Source organism: Colius striatus, chromosome 15 (assembly GCF_028858725.1).
Source record: "Colius striatus isolate bColStr4 chromosome 15, bColStr4.1.hap1, whole genome shotgun sequence".
Classification (NCBI taxonomy): Eukaryota; Metazoa; Chordata; class Aves; order Coliiformes; family Coliidae; genus Colius; species Colius striatus.
This window is the reverse complement of record NC_084773.1, coordinates 7,193,737-7,208,992: the sequence shown is the minus strand read 5'-3', so window position 1 is coordinate 7,208,992 and position 15,256 is coordinate 7,193,737. Positions and strand designations below refer to the sequence as shown.

Here is a 15,256-nt window from a genome sequence, read left to right as displayed (position 1 = left end):
CGCTCCCTTCCCAGGGTGCCCCGCGCGCCGCCCCCCGTCGTTCCCGGAGCAGCAAGATGGCGGACACAATGAGGAGGAGCCGCCTCTCCGCGGCCTGAGCGGGCCGACCCGCGCCGGAGGGCGCTGCCCGCCCCGGCCCGCCGCCCCTCCCCGCCCCTAGCCGCCCCGCCGGGCGCTTCCCGGTCCTGCCCGTCCGCTCCCGCTGCCCGCCGGCGCCCCGCCCGGCTCCTCTCGGCGCCGCCGCCCTCGGCGCGGCCCGGCCCGGCGGCGGGATGAAGCTAACGGACAACGTGCTGCGGAGCTTCCGCGTGGCCAAGGTCTTCCGCGAGAACTCGGACAAGATCAACTGCTTCGACTTCAGCCCCAACGGCGAGACCGTCATCTCCAGCAGCGACGACGATTCCATCGTTCTCTACGACTGCCAGGAGGGCAAGTGAGTGCCGGGCCCCCGTCGCGGCCCGCTCCGCCGCCGCGCTGGGGGTGTAGCGCGCCTTCGGGAGGGCGGCGGGAGTTTGTGGGGCGGGGGGAGGCTGCGAGGGGCACCCGTTTGACTGTAGCCCTTTGCAGTGCCCGGGGAGAAGCTGCGCCCAGCTGCCGCATCTGTATGATGGTCTATCTGGTAGGCTTTTTGCTGTTTATTGGTGTAGGTATTGGATGGGGAGCTCCAGCGATGTCTCAGGCGGCGGAAGGGTTATAAACGGTTAAAGTGGGGCGCAGAGGTGGGAGCAGCGTGGGTTTATCTGCGCTGTGGTTGTCTCTGCCTGTTGTGGTGGGGAAATGTTAGCGATGGTCATTTCCCCGGTGCAAGAGAGTTTATTGCTGTGAGAACTAAAGAGTTGCCAAGCTTAGATGGTTGAGCCTGGTCATATTTGGTCTAGATGATCTCTAAAGGTCCCTTCCAACCCTGCCATTCTACGATTCTATGGTATTTCTAGGCCTCGGGATCTTTTTAGCTATGCAAACTGACTTCTCAGGCTTCTCTGGGCTAAAGTCTCAGTAATTAAAAGAGAAGCAGTTGCTGTGAGCAGTGTACAGATGTGCCATTTTGAACAACCTGATTTGCATGTAACTTCCTGGATAAGTACTTTCAGCCGAAGGGTGAAGATGCTGTGATAGTGTTTACTGGAGCTTCTAAAAACTTCATGGTGTTTTCCTAAACCTTAGTTCCTGAGTGATATCTGGTCATGTGTCAGATAAAGGTGGTCCTCTGTGATTTAAATCCTTTTCTCTAGTTGTGTTTTTAGTTGTCAAGCACAGTTAAAATTCATGTGATTCACATGTGTCTTCAAACGTTGTCTTAATTTATATTTAATAAACCAAGGTGATTATTACTCTGTTACATAAGGGTAATCATTTAAGGTGTGTGTGTTTTCGTACTGAACAGTTGTCTGATTCTTTCATTGATCGTGTGATGCTTGTCCTGCTTTACTTGTAAAACCCCAGGAATTTGCACAGCACTTGAGATACAGTTCTCTTGTCCAGAGGATAAAAACACGCCAATAAGCCTACTTGTAGCTGATATCTTAGAACACACACAAAGGGAATTTGTTATCTATGAGAGTTGGAACAAATTGAGCCAAATGATGTCATTATTCCATTAAAAGCTTTCCGAGTTGGTACAAGTATGTATTTGGCTGCTTTAAATTCTTTTAAATGTGAAGTTTTAACTCCCATGTGATTCTTGGTGTAGAGATGTAATTCTGGGGTGATTTGGGGATGTTTCTTGCAAAGTCAGCCAGAGAACGTCACACACAGAAAGTGAAAGAAAAACCAGCATGTGTGTTATAGGAGAGAGAATAAAAAGGGCAAAGTAATGCAGGAATTAGAGAAATGTCTTGGAAGTAGCATGAGGTTGATGTGCCAGTGTTACATGGATTTTCTAGTAAAACAGATATTCCTAATCCTACTTTTTCAAGCAACCGAGGCATCGTACTTGCTATGAAAGTAGCAGAATCCTGCAGATTCTCTTCATTTGTACACTACTTAAATCTTATTTTACATTTTTTGCTTGCTTTACACATTGAAGTTGTTGGTGTTCCCTATCTGACAGAGCAACCTCTTCTTTGAAAGGATTTAATTTGATTTATGTAAGAATAGGTAACTTTATATGTATGGTGTCTGCCATGGGTTGGATTTTAGATCCCAATTATATACAATGGCAGAAGAGCTGAGTGATGTTAATGCAGATGGTATTGATTGCTCTTCCCTTTTCCAACTTGTAAAGAATAGTTTGATGGGTTGGGAGTCATTTGGTTCTTTCATCCCTAACTCCATCTAGTCCTGATGTGTGCTTTACAGTCAGAGGGCTTGCTTTAATTAAGTTAAATGTAGATCGATGGCTGGCTGTTGCAGTGCTGCAGAGCCGTGAGAGCAGTTTCATCAAGATAACTCCTGTTTCAGGATGCACTTCTCTACTCGTTATAAAATTAACTTGAAAGTTTCTCATGTACCAGGGATTGACTTAAAAGAGCATCTGGGATTTGGGGTTTTTTTAGGGGTGCCTGGGGATGCAGGACACAATTTTACTCTCACCTGGAAAGTTTTAGCTGTGGATTACTTTGTCACTAGGGATTCATGTGGAGATGGAATATCAAATCTGTGCAAGATCATTGTTCTGACATGGTAGGAATTTGGCAGTTTCAGACCTTAAGTGGGGTTTTTTTGTTGTTTCTTAAATTACCATTTTAAGGGCCTAGAACTCTCCCCTTCTTGTCTATGTCATTGCTAAAGAATATAATGGCCATCCTGCTTGTTAGATTTAAGTAGAAGTTACCCTGCTTCATCAAATGACCTGAACCTTAACACTTTTCCCTTTGTAAAAGTGGCAATGTTTATTTTGTCCTTGCAAGTTACTGAGCGGTTCTCTTGGTAGAATGAAAATGCAGCTGTGTTTGGTTATACCTTAGGTACCCCCTCACCTAGTTTGCTTTGTTTTGCCAACCCAAAATGAGCCATACTGCTAGGAGAGTCATTACCAGTGCGACCATCTCCATCTTGCTGAACTTCAGTTTCTGGAAGAGTCAGTACAGTTTAAACAGCGATGCGTAGCCAAGGGCTGACAGGACAGGATTATCTCCTTGAAACAGAGATTCCCTGATGTATATTCTCAGCTTAGGCAACAAGCTTGAAAATTTTTTCCTGCTTCTCATGAGTGTCCAATAATTTTGGGCCTGAGATTCTGCTTCTGTTTCAAAATATGTAAACAACTAAATTGTTACTTTTTTTTAACCCATTCTGCATCACCAAATACCTCCACAAGAGGCTGGCTCAGAAGCAGAACTTAGAGGTTTAACTGTATCTGCTGAAGCTTAAGGATGGACTCAGAAAGCTTTGAGGCTGGAGTTGTGTGTTGGGACCTCCAGCAATCCTTGAGGCTGCGAACAGGAGGCTTGTGGCTGCGCCTTTCTAACCTGGATGTGATATCCTAGGCCTGGTGTTTACCAGGCGTGTTGATGAGCCTGGTTTGTGGTAATGGTTTTACCTGCAGTTGTAGTGATTCAAAGGCAGAAAAATCATTACAAACCTCACCTGTGCTTTGGTTCATTTTTCTAGCAGACTTGACTGATCTCATAAAGCATTTTTCTTTGCTGATATGGTTTGATTTGCAAGCAGTCTGGATAGATTAGCCTTAAACTTAGGATTTTGTTTAGGGGTTATGATTAATCTAAAAAAAATACACAAAACTTAGTTTTCCTGTTTGTGTTCTTAAATTGACAACAGGCAGTGGGTCTTGTGTGAAGTGACATGCTTCTGTCTGTGTTGGCTTGCATGAGAACTTCACCTTTCTTAAAACACAGAAGTACTTCATTTTCTTCTTGTTGTTAAATGTACTTTTTCTCATCTCTCAGTCTTTATTATCTCAGTGTATATTGATTTATTCTAAATAGGGCTTCTTAAGCGTTAAACTTTTCATAGATAAGGAAAAGCCAGATCAGGCTTTGAGAATCTGGTATGTTTTGAGATTTGTAGGGTTTTTCTGGTTGGGGAGGGTTTTTTCCCCTTTGGTCTACAGCATAGCTGAGGTAACGTATAGAGCATAATGTTAGAGAATTGTCATGTTTCAGCTTACAGTTGATGTGTTTTTTCAGTTTGTAGCATGTTTGCATCTGAAAATTGATTTAAAAAAAATCTGCTAGAGGACCTGAAGAAGAATCTGTTGGGATTTGGTCTCAGTGACATACATGGTCTGTGGGGTTCTATGAAAATTGCAGTATGGGCTTTCAGCTAATGAGAGTTTGTCTTCAGCAAGTTTGTTTGAAGTCAAAGCCCCATGGCTTTTGAACTGTTAAGAGGTGTAATCTTTGAGAATTAATGTCTAATTAGTTGGAGCAAAAATTTCTGATGTGAAAAGTCTCTAACTTGTGCTGTTTGGGTGTGTCAGTTTGGGGCTAATGAAAACAAGGAAGAAGTTGAGCATTTTAGAAACACCTTTTCTGAGGGTGTAGCCTGATAAACTTTTCTTTTTGCAGCACTGTTGATTTAAACCACTCCTTCTGTTTGTTTCCATTCCCATGCTGTCATCTTTGGGTTATGTTGGTAAAATATTTTGTGAGCCTATGTAATAACCACCATTATGAATTTCTGTCTTAAAAATAACTTCTGGAAGAGATTGTATTTCTAATGTCGATTGGTACCTTTGTTGGTTGACTGCCCAGCTTTGAATCCTCTGTGCTACCTCAGTTGAGGAAGAAAAGGGAAGGAGAGTGCTGGAGACCTTACACTGTTGAAATGGGTGCTGGTGGTGCTGCAAGATACACTTATTAACCAGCTGCTTCTAAATTTACTTTGCAGTTTAAATTTCTAGTATTGCAGTACAGTTGCTTACCAGGCCCCTGAAAATACAGTTCTGTATGTTATCTTTGCTGTCACTGGAGTGTCTTTAATTCTGTTGCAAAATGTTACGTTTGAGTTTCATGTTTTAATTAAGACCAGATGAGTATAATTCAGCAGTTGTTTGAGAGTCCCTGTGTTCCCATTGCTTTCAGAAACTACTGGTGTATATACATGTGTTGGTTAATACCAAGAAGCCCTGTTCTCAGTGAGACAACCCTGTTCTAGGATTTGAACTAACATAGAACAAAAATTATTCTCAATCTCAAGCAGCAGATGAATTAGCGATTTGGATGGGCAAGGGAAAGATGAGGCAGTGCTGCCTGACATTGTGCTCACATTCTTTTTACAGTAGACATAGAGGGGAAAAAGAGTTTTTGGAAGAGCAAATAAGTGCATTTTGCAGGTGTTAGAGGGAGCTCCTCCAGTCTAGGGGTGGTCTTGGAGAAAGTACCAAGGTGCTTGTTTGAAAACTAAATACAGAAACTTTTCTTTCTTTGTATAAAAACATCTACTCAAACCAATCTTGTAATGTGAAAACTAGCATTGTTAATGTGGTGAGTTTTGAGCTTTTTGTTGCAGTAAATGCAATTATTTCTGCTTCTTTCTAACAGACCAAAAAGAACACTCTACAGTAAGAAGTATGGAGTGGATCTCATCAGATACACACACGCTGCCAACACTGTCGTGTACAGCTCCAACAAAATAGATGGTAAGTGACCCAGTGGAGTTCAGCATATTTAATCTCATTAGATTTAAAACTATACACCTGGCTAAATGGCTCTGAAGAGCTGGGGAAAAATTATGGCAACATTTCAGTGATAAGCACCCTGTCAGAGACAGGAATTAATGTTCAACTCCAGTGCACAAGCTGGTGATACTCCCTTGAACATGCTGATTTAAGTTTTGTTTATTGCTGCAATAACTAAGGGATTAAACATTGTTAGTGTGATAAAGTTTGGGCCTTGGTTCTGCTGTTCACTTTGCTGTCTGATACCAGTGCTTTCGAAAGTCAGCTTCTCTGCCTTTGTTCCTTGCACGTACAATGAGGTAGAAGGAGCGTGTGACCCGAAGGTGAGCTAAATGCCGTAGCTCTGTTTGGGACACACACAAGTCAACTCCAAAGGAAGTGAATGCTTTTCCAAAATTCCCCGTAAGCAGCAGGGAGGACAGGAAGTTCGTGTAACTCAGCAGATCAGCAGCCAAGCCTGGAGGAAGTCACGGAGCTCCTCTGAGATTAGTTTTGCTTCTCTTAATCTGCTTTCTCATTGTAATAGACGTGGAAATGCCTTTCTCCACAGTCAACATCTGTGGTAGCTACACTCAATAAATCAGTGATATCGAAGGGCTTCTAGAGCTCTGTGACAGGCTCTCCGTTGTGAATTTGAAATTCAAATAGATGATTTAAAACTTGGCACTGATAGATACATTAATCCTTCCTAAGGTTGGAAACAGCATTCATTTCAGATTTTGTCTCTGTTTTGTTTGTCGTAGTCAGTCTCTGAGTGTTTCTCACTGAAAGAATCTCTTGGCACAGCACTTTATAAATGGGTTTTAACATTGTGTTTGTAAATTCAGAATCGTTTCTAGAATAGTGGTTTGGTTTTGTTCTTTCCTTTGCAGAGATGGAACTTATGGTAGAGATACTGGTGCCTGATGATGTGTGCTAGGTTACCTTAAAAATTTACAAGAGTATGAATTTAGAGCAGATGGAAGTTGAAAGTTAGCAAGTCAACTTAAACTAGAACAAGCTGGACCTGGAACTAGAGGAACTGGGAAGTTTCCAGCAAAATTGGTTTTAATGGTGTAAGGCGATTAAAAGCTCTTGCCTTTTTAGTTTGTTTCACAACCTACTTACAATTCTTTTAATTATTGCTTTCTTGTGTCACATTTCAGACTTGGTGTTATATATTGTACAAGTAATTAACAATGTAATGAAGCATTTGTAATGCCATTTTCAGTTGTGGATTTTTGTTCATAAGCACTGGTAAGCCTTAGGGGAATAAAAATTTAAAAGAATCTTCATCCTGCAGGGTAGCATTGTGATAAATATGTGATTAGAGGAAAAGGTAAATGTGAAAGTATTTGTTGCTTTTACAGACTGTAAAGCCTAAGAAAACCAGCAGTGTGTTCTGTAGGGGTCCAGGCACTCCATAGTCCCTAATACATGCAGTCTTGGGCAAGGTGCATTGTATTTAACCTTTTACATGGTTCTTGGGTGGGCAAATGAACCTAGGAATGCTGGCATCTGCTCACAGGCATTTTATGTGTTGGGAGTTGCTACCAATCAGCTTTTGAAGATTTCCTCAAGACCTTTGAACCTAGTTCCTCTTGCCTGATTCCAGGCTGAGGTAGTAGTTTGTACAGTTTGAGGGTCTATGATACCACCCGGTACAGGAGATAACTGTACAGGCCACTGCCTTGCCTGGGACAGAGCACTGCCAACGAAAGGATCACAAAGGATCACAGCTCCCCAGTGCTTCCTCTTTTGCAAAGGAAGATGCAGTTCTGCAGGGATACCTCGCAAATCAGGTAATGTGATGGCTTCTGCAGGAAAAACAGGAGAAGTGTCTTAACAGCATGCTTGAAACTTATTGGTTCTAGCCACGCTAGGATGTGACACTGGTGTTGGGCATTTATGTTTTGGATAGTCACCTCAGGTTACTTAAGGCCTTTCAGAGTGGTATCGTCACCAGCAGCGTGTTTCCAGCTTAATCAGTCAGCTTCAGTTTTCTGGAGGGTGGTTCAGATCTTGGATCTCAGCTTGATGTGAAACCTCAGGCATCTCAAACATTTCTTCCACAGAAACTAAATTTTGCTGAATGAGCCTTTCAAAAATCTCTGAACGCAGTAACTCTTACGAGCATTTAAAAACTCTGTGTATATTGCATCCTGTTGGCTCTTGTTGTTCCAAGTCAAAAGTAAAAATGTCCTTTTCCCTCAGTTTATCTTTGGAGCCTCAGCAGGACTCATCACAGCACTACCAAGCCTCTTGACACTGAGCAGTGCAGGCACATAACACTAGTCTCCTCCATCCAGCAGTAGCTTAAACTAGTGTCCTCTAGTGTGAGAAGGGATTTTGCTGCTGCTGCTTTTAGATCTCAGAGGTTTAATGTGTGCTCTTCATGTTTGTTGGCTCAGATGGATCTGCACATGAAGATTAAAAAGCGGCTTCTGTGTTTTAGTAATTTCCTCCTGTAAAGATTTCTTTTAATCTTGGGGGAAGGTCTCAGCAGTATCTTCAAAAATTTTGGAATAAATAAATAAATGAAATTACCACTTGAGAAATTTTTGGTGACTGCTTTGGTTTAATCAATATATTTTTAAGATTGCTTTAAGTGGACTAAGCTTTAGAGTGCTCCTCTGTTCTATTCCTAGTGCTTGATTGCTCTAAGTGCAGAGAATGTGTGAAGCTGTTGACTGTTAGGTTAAGAAAAAGTATATAACATATTTAATACTTCTTCATAATTTATCTTGGCTGAGAGGTTCACGTTTTTGTCTTCTTTTTGGCTAAGTGCTGGAATTCACACATTTCCTGTGCTTACTGTTTAGTTGGAGACTTATTTGCTGGGTATGTACGTAGGTAAGAGCACAATTTGTGCTGTGTAGCAATTAAAAAAAAGGTGTCAACTTTGTAAATGTGAAACTTTTGCTTTATGGGTGCATCAGTCCCATGTCAGCGTTTAACATGTCATGTGACTTCAGACTGCAGGGAAATACTTTTTCCTGGGGCTGGTTTTCCCCTTCTGCCTTGGAAACCAAGTTGTTTTGTCTCTGTTGCTAACTTGATTCTGTTGCAAAGTCTGACTTGAAATCCAATGACCAGACTTATTCACTGTGGCAAGATTGTGTTGCCATGGGGAGTAAGTTTACTGTGTGACCACTTTCAGATAACTGCCTTCGTGGCATAATAGAGTTTATGATGTGTTTATATTTTCAGATACAATCCGATACCTGTCCTTGCATGACAACAAGTACATTCGGTATTTCCCAGGGCACACAAAAAGGTAAGATGTGGCTTGGAAAGGGCACAGGAGAAGCAAGCAGTGGTTGGAATGAGCTTTTGTTACGTTATGCTCCGTTTGGTCTGGTTTTCGCTTTGTAGAGCTGTGTGCGGGAATTAAAGGCTTGTACACAGCTGTTGGGGTTGTCGTTGCTCCCTTTGCTTCTGTATGTCTCTGATGTATGTGCTCTTCTGTGTTGCAGAGTGGTCGCTCTTTCAATGTCTCCAGTGGATGATACTTTTATTTCTGGATCCCTTGATAAAACTATTCGGCTTTGGGATCTCCGCTCCCCAAATTGCCAGGTAGGATATCAAATTCATGCACATAATGTGTCCCGTTTTCAGTTAGAAGGATGAAAAACGGATATGTGCTTGTTACAAAACGAAAGTGTTGCCAGAAATGTCTGCTGCTGATTTTCTGTTGACACCTTTCTGGAATGCTGAAGGATCCTCGATCACAAATCTCTGCAAAGTATGTTGCATTGTGTAACACCACTCACTTTCACCTATGTCTCTGCCGGAGAGGCACCGAGAAGAGTAAGAAATAACACCCACAGATGATGAAACATGTTGGAGAGGATCCAGAGCTGGGCTACCAAGCTAGTAAAAGATTTGGAGCATGTCTCCTCTGAGGAATGACTGAGGGATCTGGGGCTTTTTAGCCTGGAGAAAAGAAGGCTTGGGGCAGACCTTATCATCTCTACAACTACATGAAAGGAAGTTGTAGTGAGACTGGGATTGGTTTGTTCTCCTTGGTAACAAGCAACAGAACAAGAGGAAGTGGCCTCAAGTTGCAGCAGGGGAGGCTCAGGCTGGATATGAGGAGGAATTTCTTTACTGAAAGGGTTGTCAGGCATTCGAAGGGGCTGCCCAGGGGGTGCTGGAGTCAGCATCCCTGAAGGGGTTTTGGATACAGGTGGATGTTGCACTTAGGGAAGTGGTTTAGTGGCTGATGGGACTGGACTCAAAGGTGTCTTCCAGCCAAAATGATTCTGTGAGCCTATGAATCTAAGAAAAGAGCTGAGTGTCATCAAGTTGTTCACTAAAGCTACTACCCCATGCAGAGAGTGTTCTCTCTTAGCTGGCATCTCTCCTGGGTTGGGAATGAATCTTATCTGAGTGTTTCTAGTATGTATTGAAAATTGATGCCTTGATGCAGTTAAATTTGATGAAGAAACTGATGATCTAAAGTAACGCAGCAGCCATACGTGTCTACTCCCTCCTTGCATCACTCGTTCATCATACCTGATTAAACTCTCTACCAAGGCAAATCTCTGTTTGGTTTTCTGTATTTATTTTGCTGGAACAGTTTACTGCACTTGTTTAGTTGAAGCAAACATCTGTGGGCTGAGAAAACTACTAGACCTGTCAGCAAGGGCCGAAATGAGGGAGTAGGAGTAGAATCTTCTGAGCTGTTTTGTCCCTGCATGTGGTACTAACGTAGTGTCATGCTCTCATATTTTCCCATCTCACTGGGACCGTTTTGCTTTTGAGAGATGGCTCTTTAGATGATGCAACTGTAAATGCAAAAGGAAGAAAAGGTTACATTTCTTAGAAAATGGTTTTATCTGTCTTAAACCATAGCTTTTCCTACTTTTTTTCCAGGAGCATGGCTTTAATGCCAGTGTTTAAGTTTTCCTTGGGATGAATCTCAGGGTTCCTACAGAGAAAGGCTGTACATTCAGTAGCAGTCGTGCAATTTATTCTAACATCTGAAGTTGTAGGAATTGTAAAACCTAGGACTTGTCACTAGAAGCTGCATTCAAGTTTAGGAAACAGGCCCAGGCAGTCTTCCTTGTAATTTTCAGTTTGCCCATGAGGTGGCGGCTGTAGTGCCCAGAAATATTACCGGGAAACCAGAGATGTTCCACTTGCCCCAGACAGCCCCGAGTACTGTTTCACTACCCAGCCTTCAGAGATCACAGAGACAACTGACCCCAGTTGCAAAGGAGAGAAATGCTCAAATCTTCTTCAGCTTTGCAAAATAATTTGAACAACTTCTATTTCCTAGGGTTTAATGCACCTCCAGGGAAAACCTGTATGTTCTTTTGACCCAGAAGGATTGATTTTTGCTGCTGGAGTCAATTCTGAAATGATGAAGCTTTATGATCTCCGTTCTTTTGACAAGGTGAGCTACCCTGACTTCACTACTTACACTTGTTTAGCTTGCAAGAAGTGGTCTAAACTCAGTGCCCAGAGGCTGATTTCTTTACTCCAGTTTTCTCTCTGGGGTGCCTACTTGGCCCCTAGAGAGTTTCTGGTAAGCACATAGAGACAGAAAGGGATACATGCTCTCACCAAATCCTGAAATCCACTCTTGAACTAAAGTTATACTTCAGCTGTTGAACCTGATCAGGCTTTTTGTTGGTTTTGGGGTTTGGGTTGTTTGGGTTTTTTTTCCTAGCTACTTATTCTGGAATAATGCTAGCAAAGATAGAGCCATGATTGTCAGAAAGGATGCAGATTTCAAAGGAGACTGTAATTGGATGGGCAGCTGAACTGACTAAGCACTGAGCCTAGTTAGTTCCATGGTTTCCAGAAAGTCAGATGACAATAACATGGACTCAAGCTCTTTCTCTAACTTCAGTTAGCAGCCTTGTTTGAAAACTTCATCCCATCTTAAATTAATTTCTGCTGTTGAATGGGGTATAGGGACCGGGAATGGAACTAAGTATTGAAACACCTTACAGTGGCTCTTTATGCTGTGTGGACTGTGGCTTTTGAAACTTACACATGCCGTGATGTGGTTTTTCCCATGTCATTTTCTTTTGGTATCTTGGGACTAAAGAGTTTATTTTGAAAAATCATTTAACCTGAGCTACTGTTCAAAGCAGCCTCTCATTAGCAGCAAAGCACACAGAGCCCACACCCCGTTTCCCATTTATGTCTGTGCAGGGCCCGTTTGCTACGTTTAAGATGCAGTACGACCGAACATGTGAGTGGACAGGCCTGAAGTTCAGTAACGATGGCAAACTCATCCTCATATCGACCAATGGAGGCTTCATTCCATTGATTGATGCCTTTAAAGGGGCTGTCCTGCATACATTTGGGGTGAGCACCTTGCCTGTGTTTCTTGCTTGAAAGCTGGTGTTAGTTTTGGGAGCATGTATCCTTTGGTTACGAGATTACCGTGGACACTGCTACATATTTCTTCTGTTTTGTGCTGTAGGGGTATAACAACAGTAAGGCTGTCACACTGGAAGCATCATTCACACCAGACTCTCAGTTCATCATGATAGGTAAGAGAATTCTTCTTTGAAAGAATTGCAGTGCCCTGAAATTAGGTGTGTTACGTAGGACTAAAACTCTACCTCTTGGGAAGCAGAATGTATTTAAATAATACAGTGCAACTGTAAGCTTTCTGTGCACTGACTGTTGTCCTAGTTTACACAGCATTTTCTAGACTGAAACATAAGCCTGCAAGAAGACTTTTTTCCCCCCTTTATATATGAATGCTATTCCAAAAAGAAAAAAGACTGTTGCAATGTGTGGAGAGCTGTGACAGTTTCTGTCAGTGATCCTCACCTGCTGGCAAGGGCATGCTCATGTGCTGCATTGCAGTGTTTAGGGGGATGTATGTTGCGGCCTGCAGTCCCTTGCCTGATGGGTAAGGCACCTGCTAGTGCTTGGTCTCAGAGCTCGGTGCCTTTGTGCACCTGCTGGGGACATTCCTGCACTGGAGCGGCTGCATTTTGCTCATATGACTCTTGTAAACCCCCACATCTGTTGAAAAAGCTCTGCTTAACCCTTGATGGAAGCAGAGGGCATCAGCCTGATCGATCCCAGCATATGATTCCTTTGCTCCAGGCACCCTTCTCACTCCCAGCAGGAGGAGAGACTCTCTTTTAGGTGGCAAAAGGCAGTTGCAAGTCCTGCAAAGCCTGTTCTTGCAGGCCAGGCAGCCCAGAGTGAGCAGCCACTGCTGTGCTCTGCTGCCCAACAGCACCTGTGAACATATCTGTATGATGCTGCCCTCTCTTAACACTTTCTTTTTGTTCCTGTTTATATGGCTGGTACATCAAATGTGTTTAACTTTGTGGTAGTTGGTATCTGGAGACTCATTTTTTCTTGATGAGTGATGGTCTTGACAGAACTTTTCTTCTTGTTCTGGCTGACAGCTTCCTGATTGCAGAGAAGCAGGGTGAGGTTCTTTGTTTAGTCTGTCTCTGAGAGCACTTTATTGTACATATTTACCTTTCTGGTTTACTCCTCCAAATGAAACCTACCAGAAGAAGTTCCAAAACGCTTCAGTTTCTATAGATGGTGAAGTTGTCATTTGTGCTGCTTGATTTTCCCTTCCTGAGGGCTGTAGATAGAAATATAAAAGCTGAAGAAAATTCCTTGCATTTCAATTAGGAATCCTTTTCTAATGAGCCTAAAGCAGAATTGAACTACAAAAATATTAAATGCCCAGCCTCAGAGTTTGCAAAATGCCCCTTTAAAGAGCAAGACCCCACTTTAAAGAGCACGGCCCCACTGTGGCCGTGTGGAGAGTGGCTGTGTCCAGTGACGTGTGTGGCGTTTGGCAGAGCCCATTGGCACTTGCTCACCTGCTGTGGCGAAGCCTTCACTCGGCTTCCATGCCTGCCAAAGGAAATATCCCCTCCTGTGTCTGAACTGAGAACTCATGTGAGCAATAACTCTTAGACCCAGCCTTTGGCCTCCTGCACACCTTTGCAAGTTGGGAAGGCCTCTTCCTCCTTGGTTGGATGGTGTCAGCTCTCTTGTTCTGGCTCACCCGAGTTGTTAACCCCTTTTCAGAACGGCGTTGGCACTGTAAGTAGTTGAGTCTCTGAAGTGCAGAGATAAAAACCTCCTGTTTGGATAGAGGTTTGTGAACTCTAGTGATGTTTTGCAAATGCCCACGTGATCCTTTGAGAATGTGAAAGGTTAAGCTTTGAAGACGAGGCAGTTCTGCAGTTCTCTGACAAAAGGTTATGATCTTCATTTTCTCTGCCAGCCTCTACGATGTACCCTTCATATCTTGTTTTCCACTCCTGCCTGCAGGTTCAGAGGATGGGAAGATTCATGTTTGGAATGGGGAAAGTGGGATGAAGGTGGCTGTGCTGGATGGGAAACACACAGGTCCCATCACCTGTCTGCAGTTCAATCCAAAATTCATGACTTTTGCTAGCGCATGTTCCAATATGGTGAGTGTTTTGAGTTCCCCCAAGCTCAATGAGGTGCTGATCCTTTCAGAAATGAGCCTGAGAAGGCTCGGTGCCGCTGATTGCTGTTTTCTTGGGCTTTGGTGAGAGCCAGCCCTGGCTCTGTTAGGCCTTGCTTGTGTCTGAGCTGGCAAGTGGCTGTATGGGGCAGCACACCTGGCAAAGCAAGGTTTGAACACGGAGCTAAGAGCAGAGCAAGGAGGGAACACACACAGAAGTATAAGTTCTTTAGGTCAGCCTCCACGGCTGCTGCTTTCACTGTGGGTAAGACTGGCTTGCTCTGGAGAATGTGCAATGCCAACCAAGCCAGCATGAGCGAGGACTAAACCTTAAACTGCTGGGAGGGTGGCACTGTGTGTTTCCAGGAGGTAGCAGTGACCAGTGCATACAGTATGCCCCAGGAGGGATTTGTGTTGTGTGTAAAAGATGTTCCTCCTTTCCTCTTTTGTAGGCCTTCTGGTTGCCAACCATCGACGACTAATTCCGACACTGGAGCTGCTGTCAGATGACTTCCATACGGCCAGCAGCAGCCCATCGTTGCAAGCATAGTATTGGAATGGCCTAGGTCTCCTAGACTGTGTTCCTGCTCCTGCATATGTTTCCACCTGTCTTATCTTTATTTGCTGCATTCCTTTGTGAGGACTCCTCCCCTCAGCCTCCCAGCATGTTCAGAAGAGTCATGCTCCAGGTTCTTACCTTCCAGTCCGGGCCCAGCAGGCTTCAGCTGAACTTGGAACTGACACAGTATTATTTCTAAGAGCAATGAAGTCTGTTTTATTTACAAAGTGTTTGTGGCATTTTTTTTTAAGCTGTAATTGTGTGTTTTCTTTCTGTAAGTGCACCAGGCTGTTGATGTTCCAAGGTGGAACATGCAGTTCCTTCCCAGAGGTACATGTTTGTCACATCTGGGATCTCTCTGGTTTCGGTGCAGTCCACAAAACTACTTCTGTGCCAAATGTGAACACTGACGATTTTCAACTGAAACAGCAGGTCTGGATTCTTTTTGCAGTGGAACAGAAGAGTGTGTGACTGTAAATACACACCGTCCATCCCGTCATCCTCTTCTTGGGCAATTCAGTGTGGACAAACCGTGCAGGTTTTGTCCACTGCCTGAGCTTGCCGAAGCCTCCCTGCTGATTGCTGTGGCAGCGTCCCAGAGGGCTCAGCACTGATGAGGGCTGGTCAGTGTCCCAAGCAATAAAGGAGTCTGTCAGCAGGAAGATGGAGAACTCATACCGAGACTGAAAGGACAGTC

At 43.6% G+C, this 15,256-nt stretch overlaps 1 protein-coding gene across 1 annotated transcript; it reads left to right on the top strand.

Annotated features, from left to right (window-relative positions):
* Positions 1-24: 24 nt before the first annotated feature.
* Positions 25-14,786, top strand: WDR82 (WD repeat domain 82). Its single transcript, XM_062008323.1, has 9 exons — positions 25-433; positions 5,445-5,542; positions 8,771-8,837; positions 9,037-9,136; positions 10,845-10,961; positions 11,729-11,884; positions 12,003-12,072; positions 13,841-13,983; positions 14,453-14,786. Exons 1-9 carry the CDS (start codon positions 273-275, stop codon positions 14,480-14,482), a joined length of 942 nt encoding a protein of 313 aa, XP_061864307.1. The 5' UTR covers positions 25-272; the 3' UTR covers positions 14,483-14,786.
* Positions 14,787-15,256: the final 470 nt, after the last annotated feature.

What these genes read in the sequence shown, in the direction of transcription:
- WDR82 (XM_062008323.1), top strand. Translation starts at nt 273, where the DNA reads ATGAAGCTAACGGACAACGTGCTGCGGAGCTTCCGCGTGGCCAAGGTC. An exon ending in CTCTCAGTTCATCATGATAG is followed by an intron (nt 12,073 to 13,840) that starts GTAAGAGAATTC and finishes TCCTGCCTGCAG; the next exon opens with GTTCAGAGGATGGGAAGATT. An exon ending in CTAGCGCATGTTCCAATATG is followed by an intron (nt 13,984 to 14,452) that starts GTGAGTGTTTTG and finishes CCTCTTTTGTAG; the next exon opens with GCCTTCTGGTTGCCAACCAT.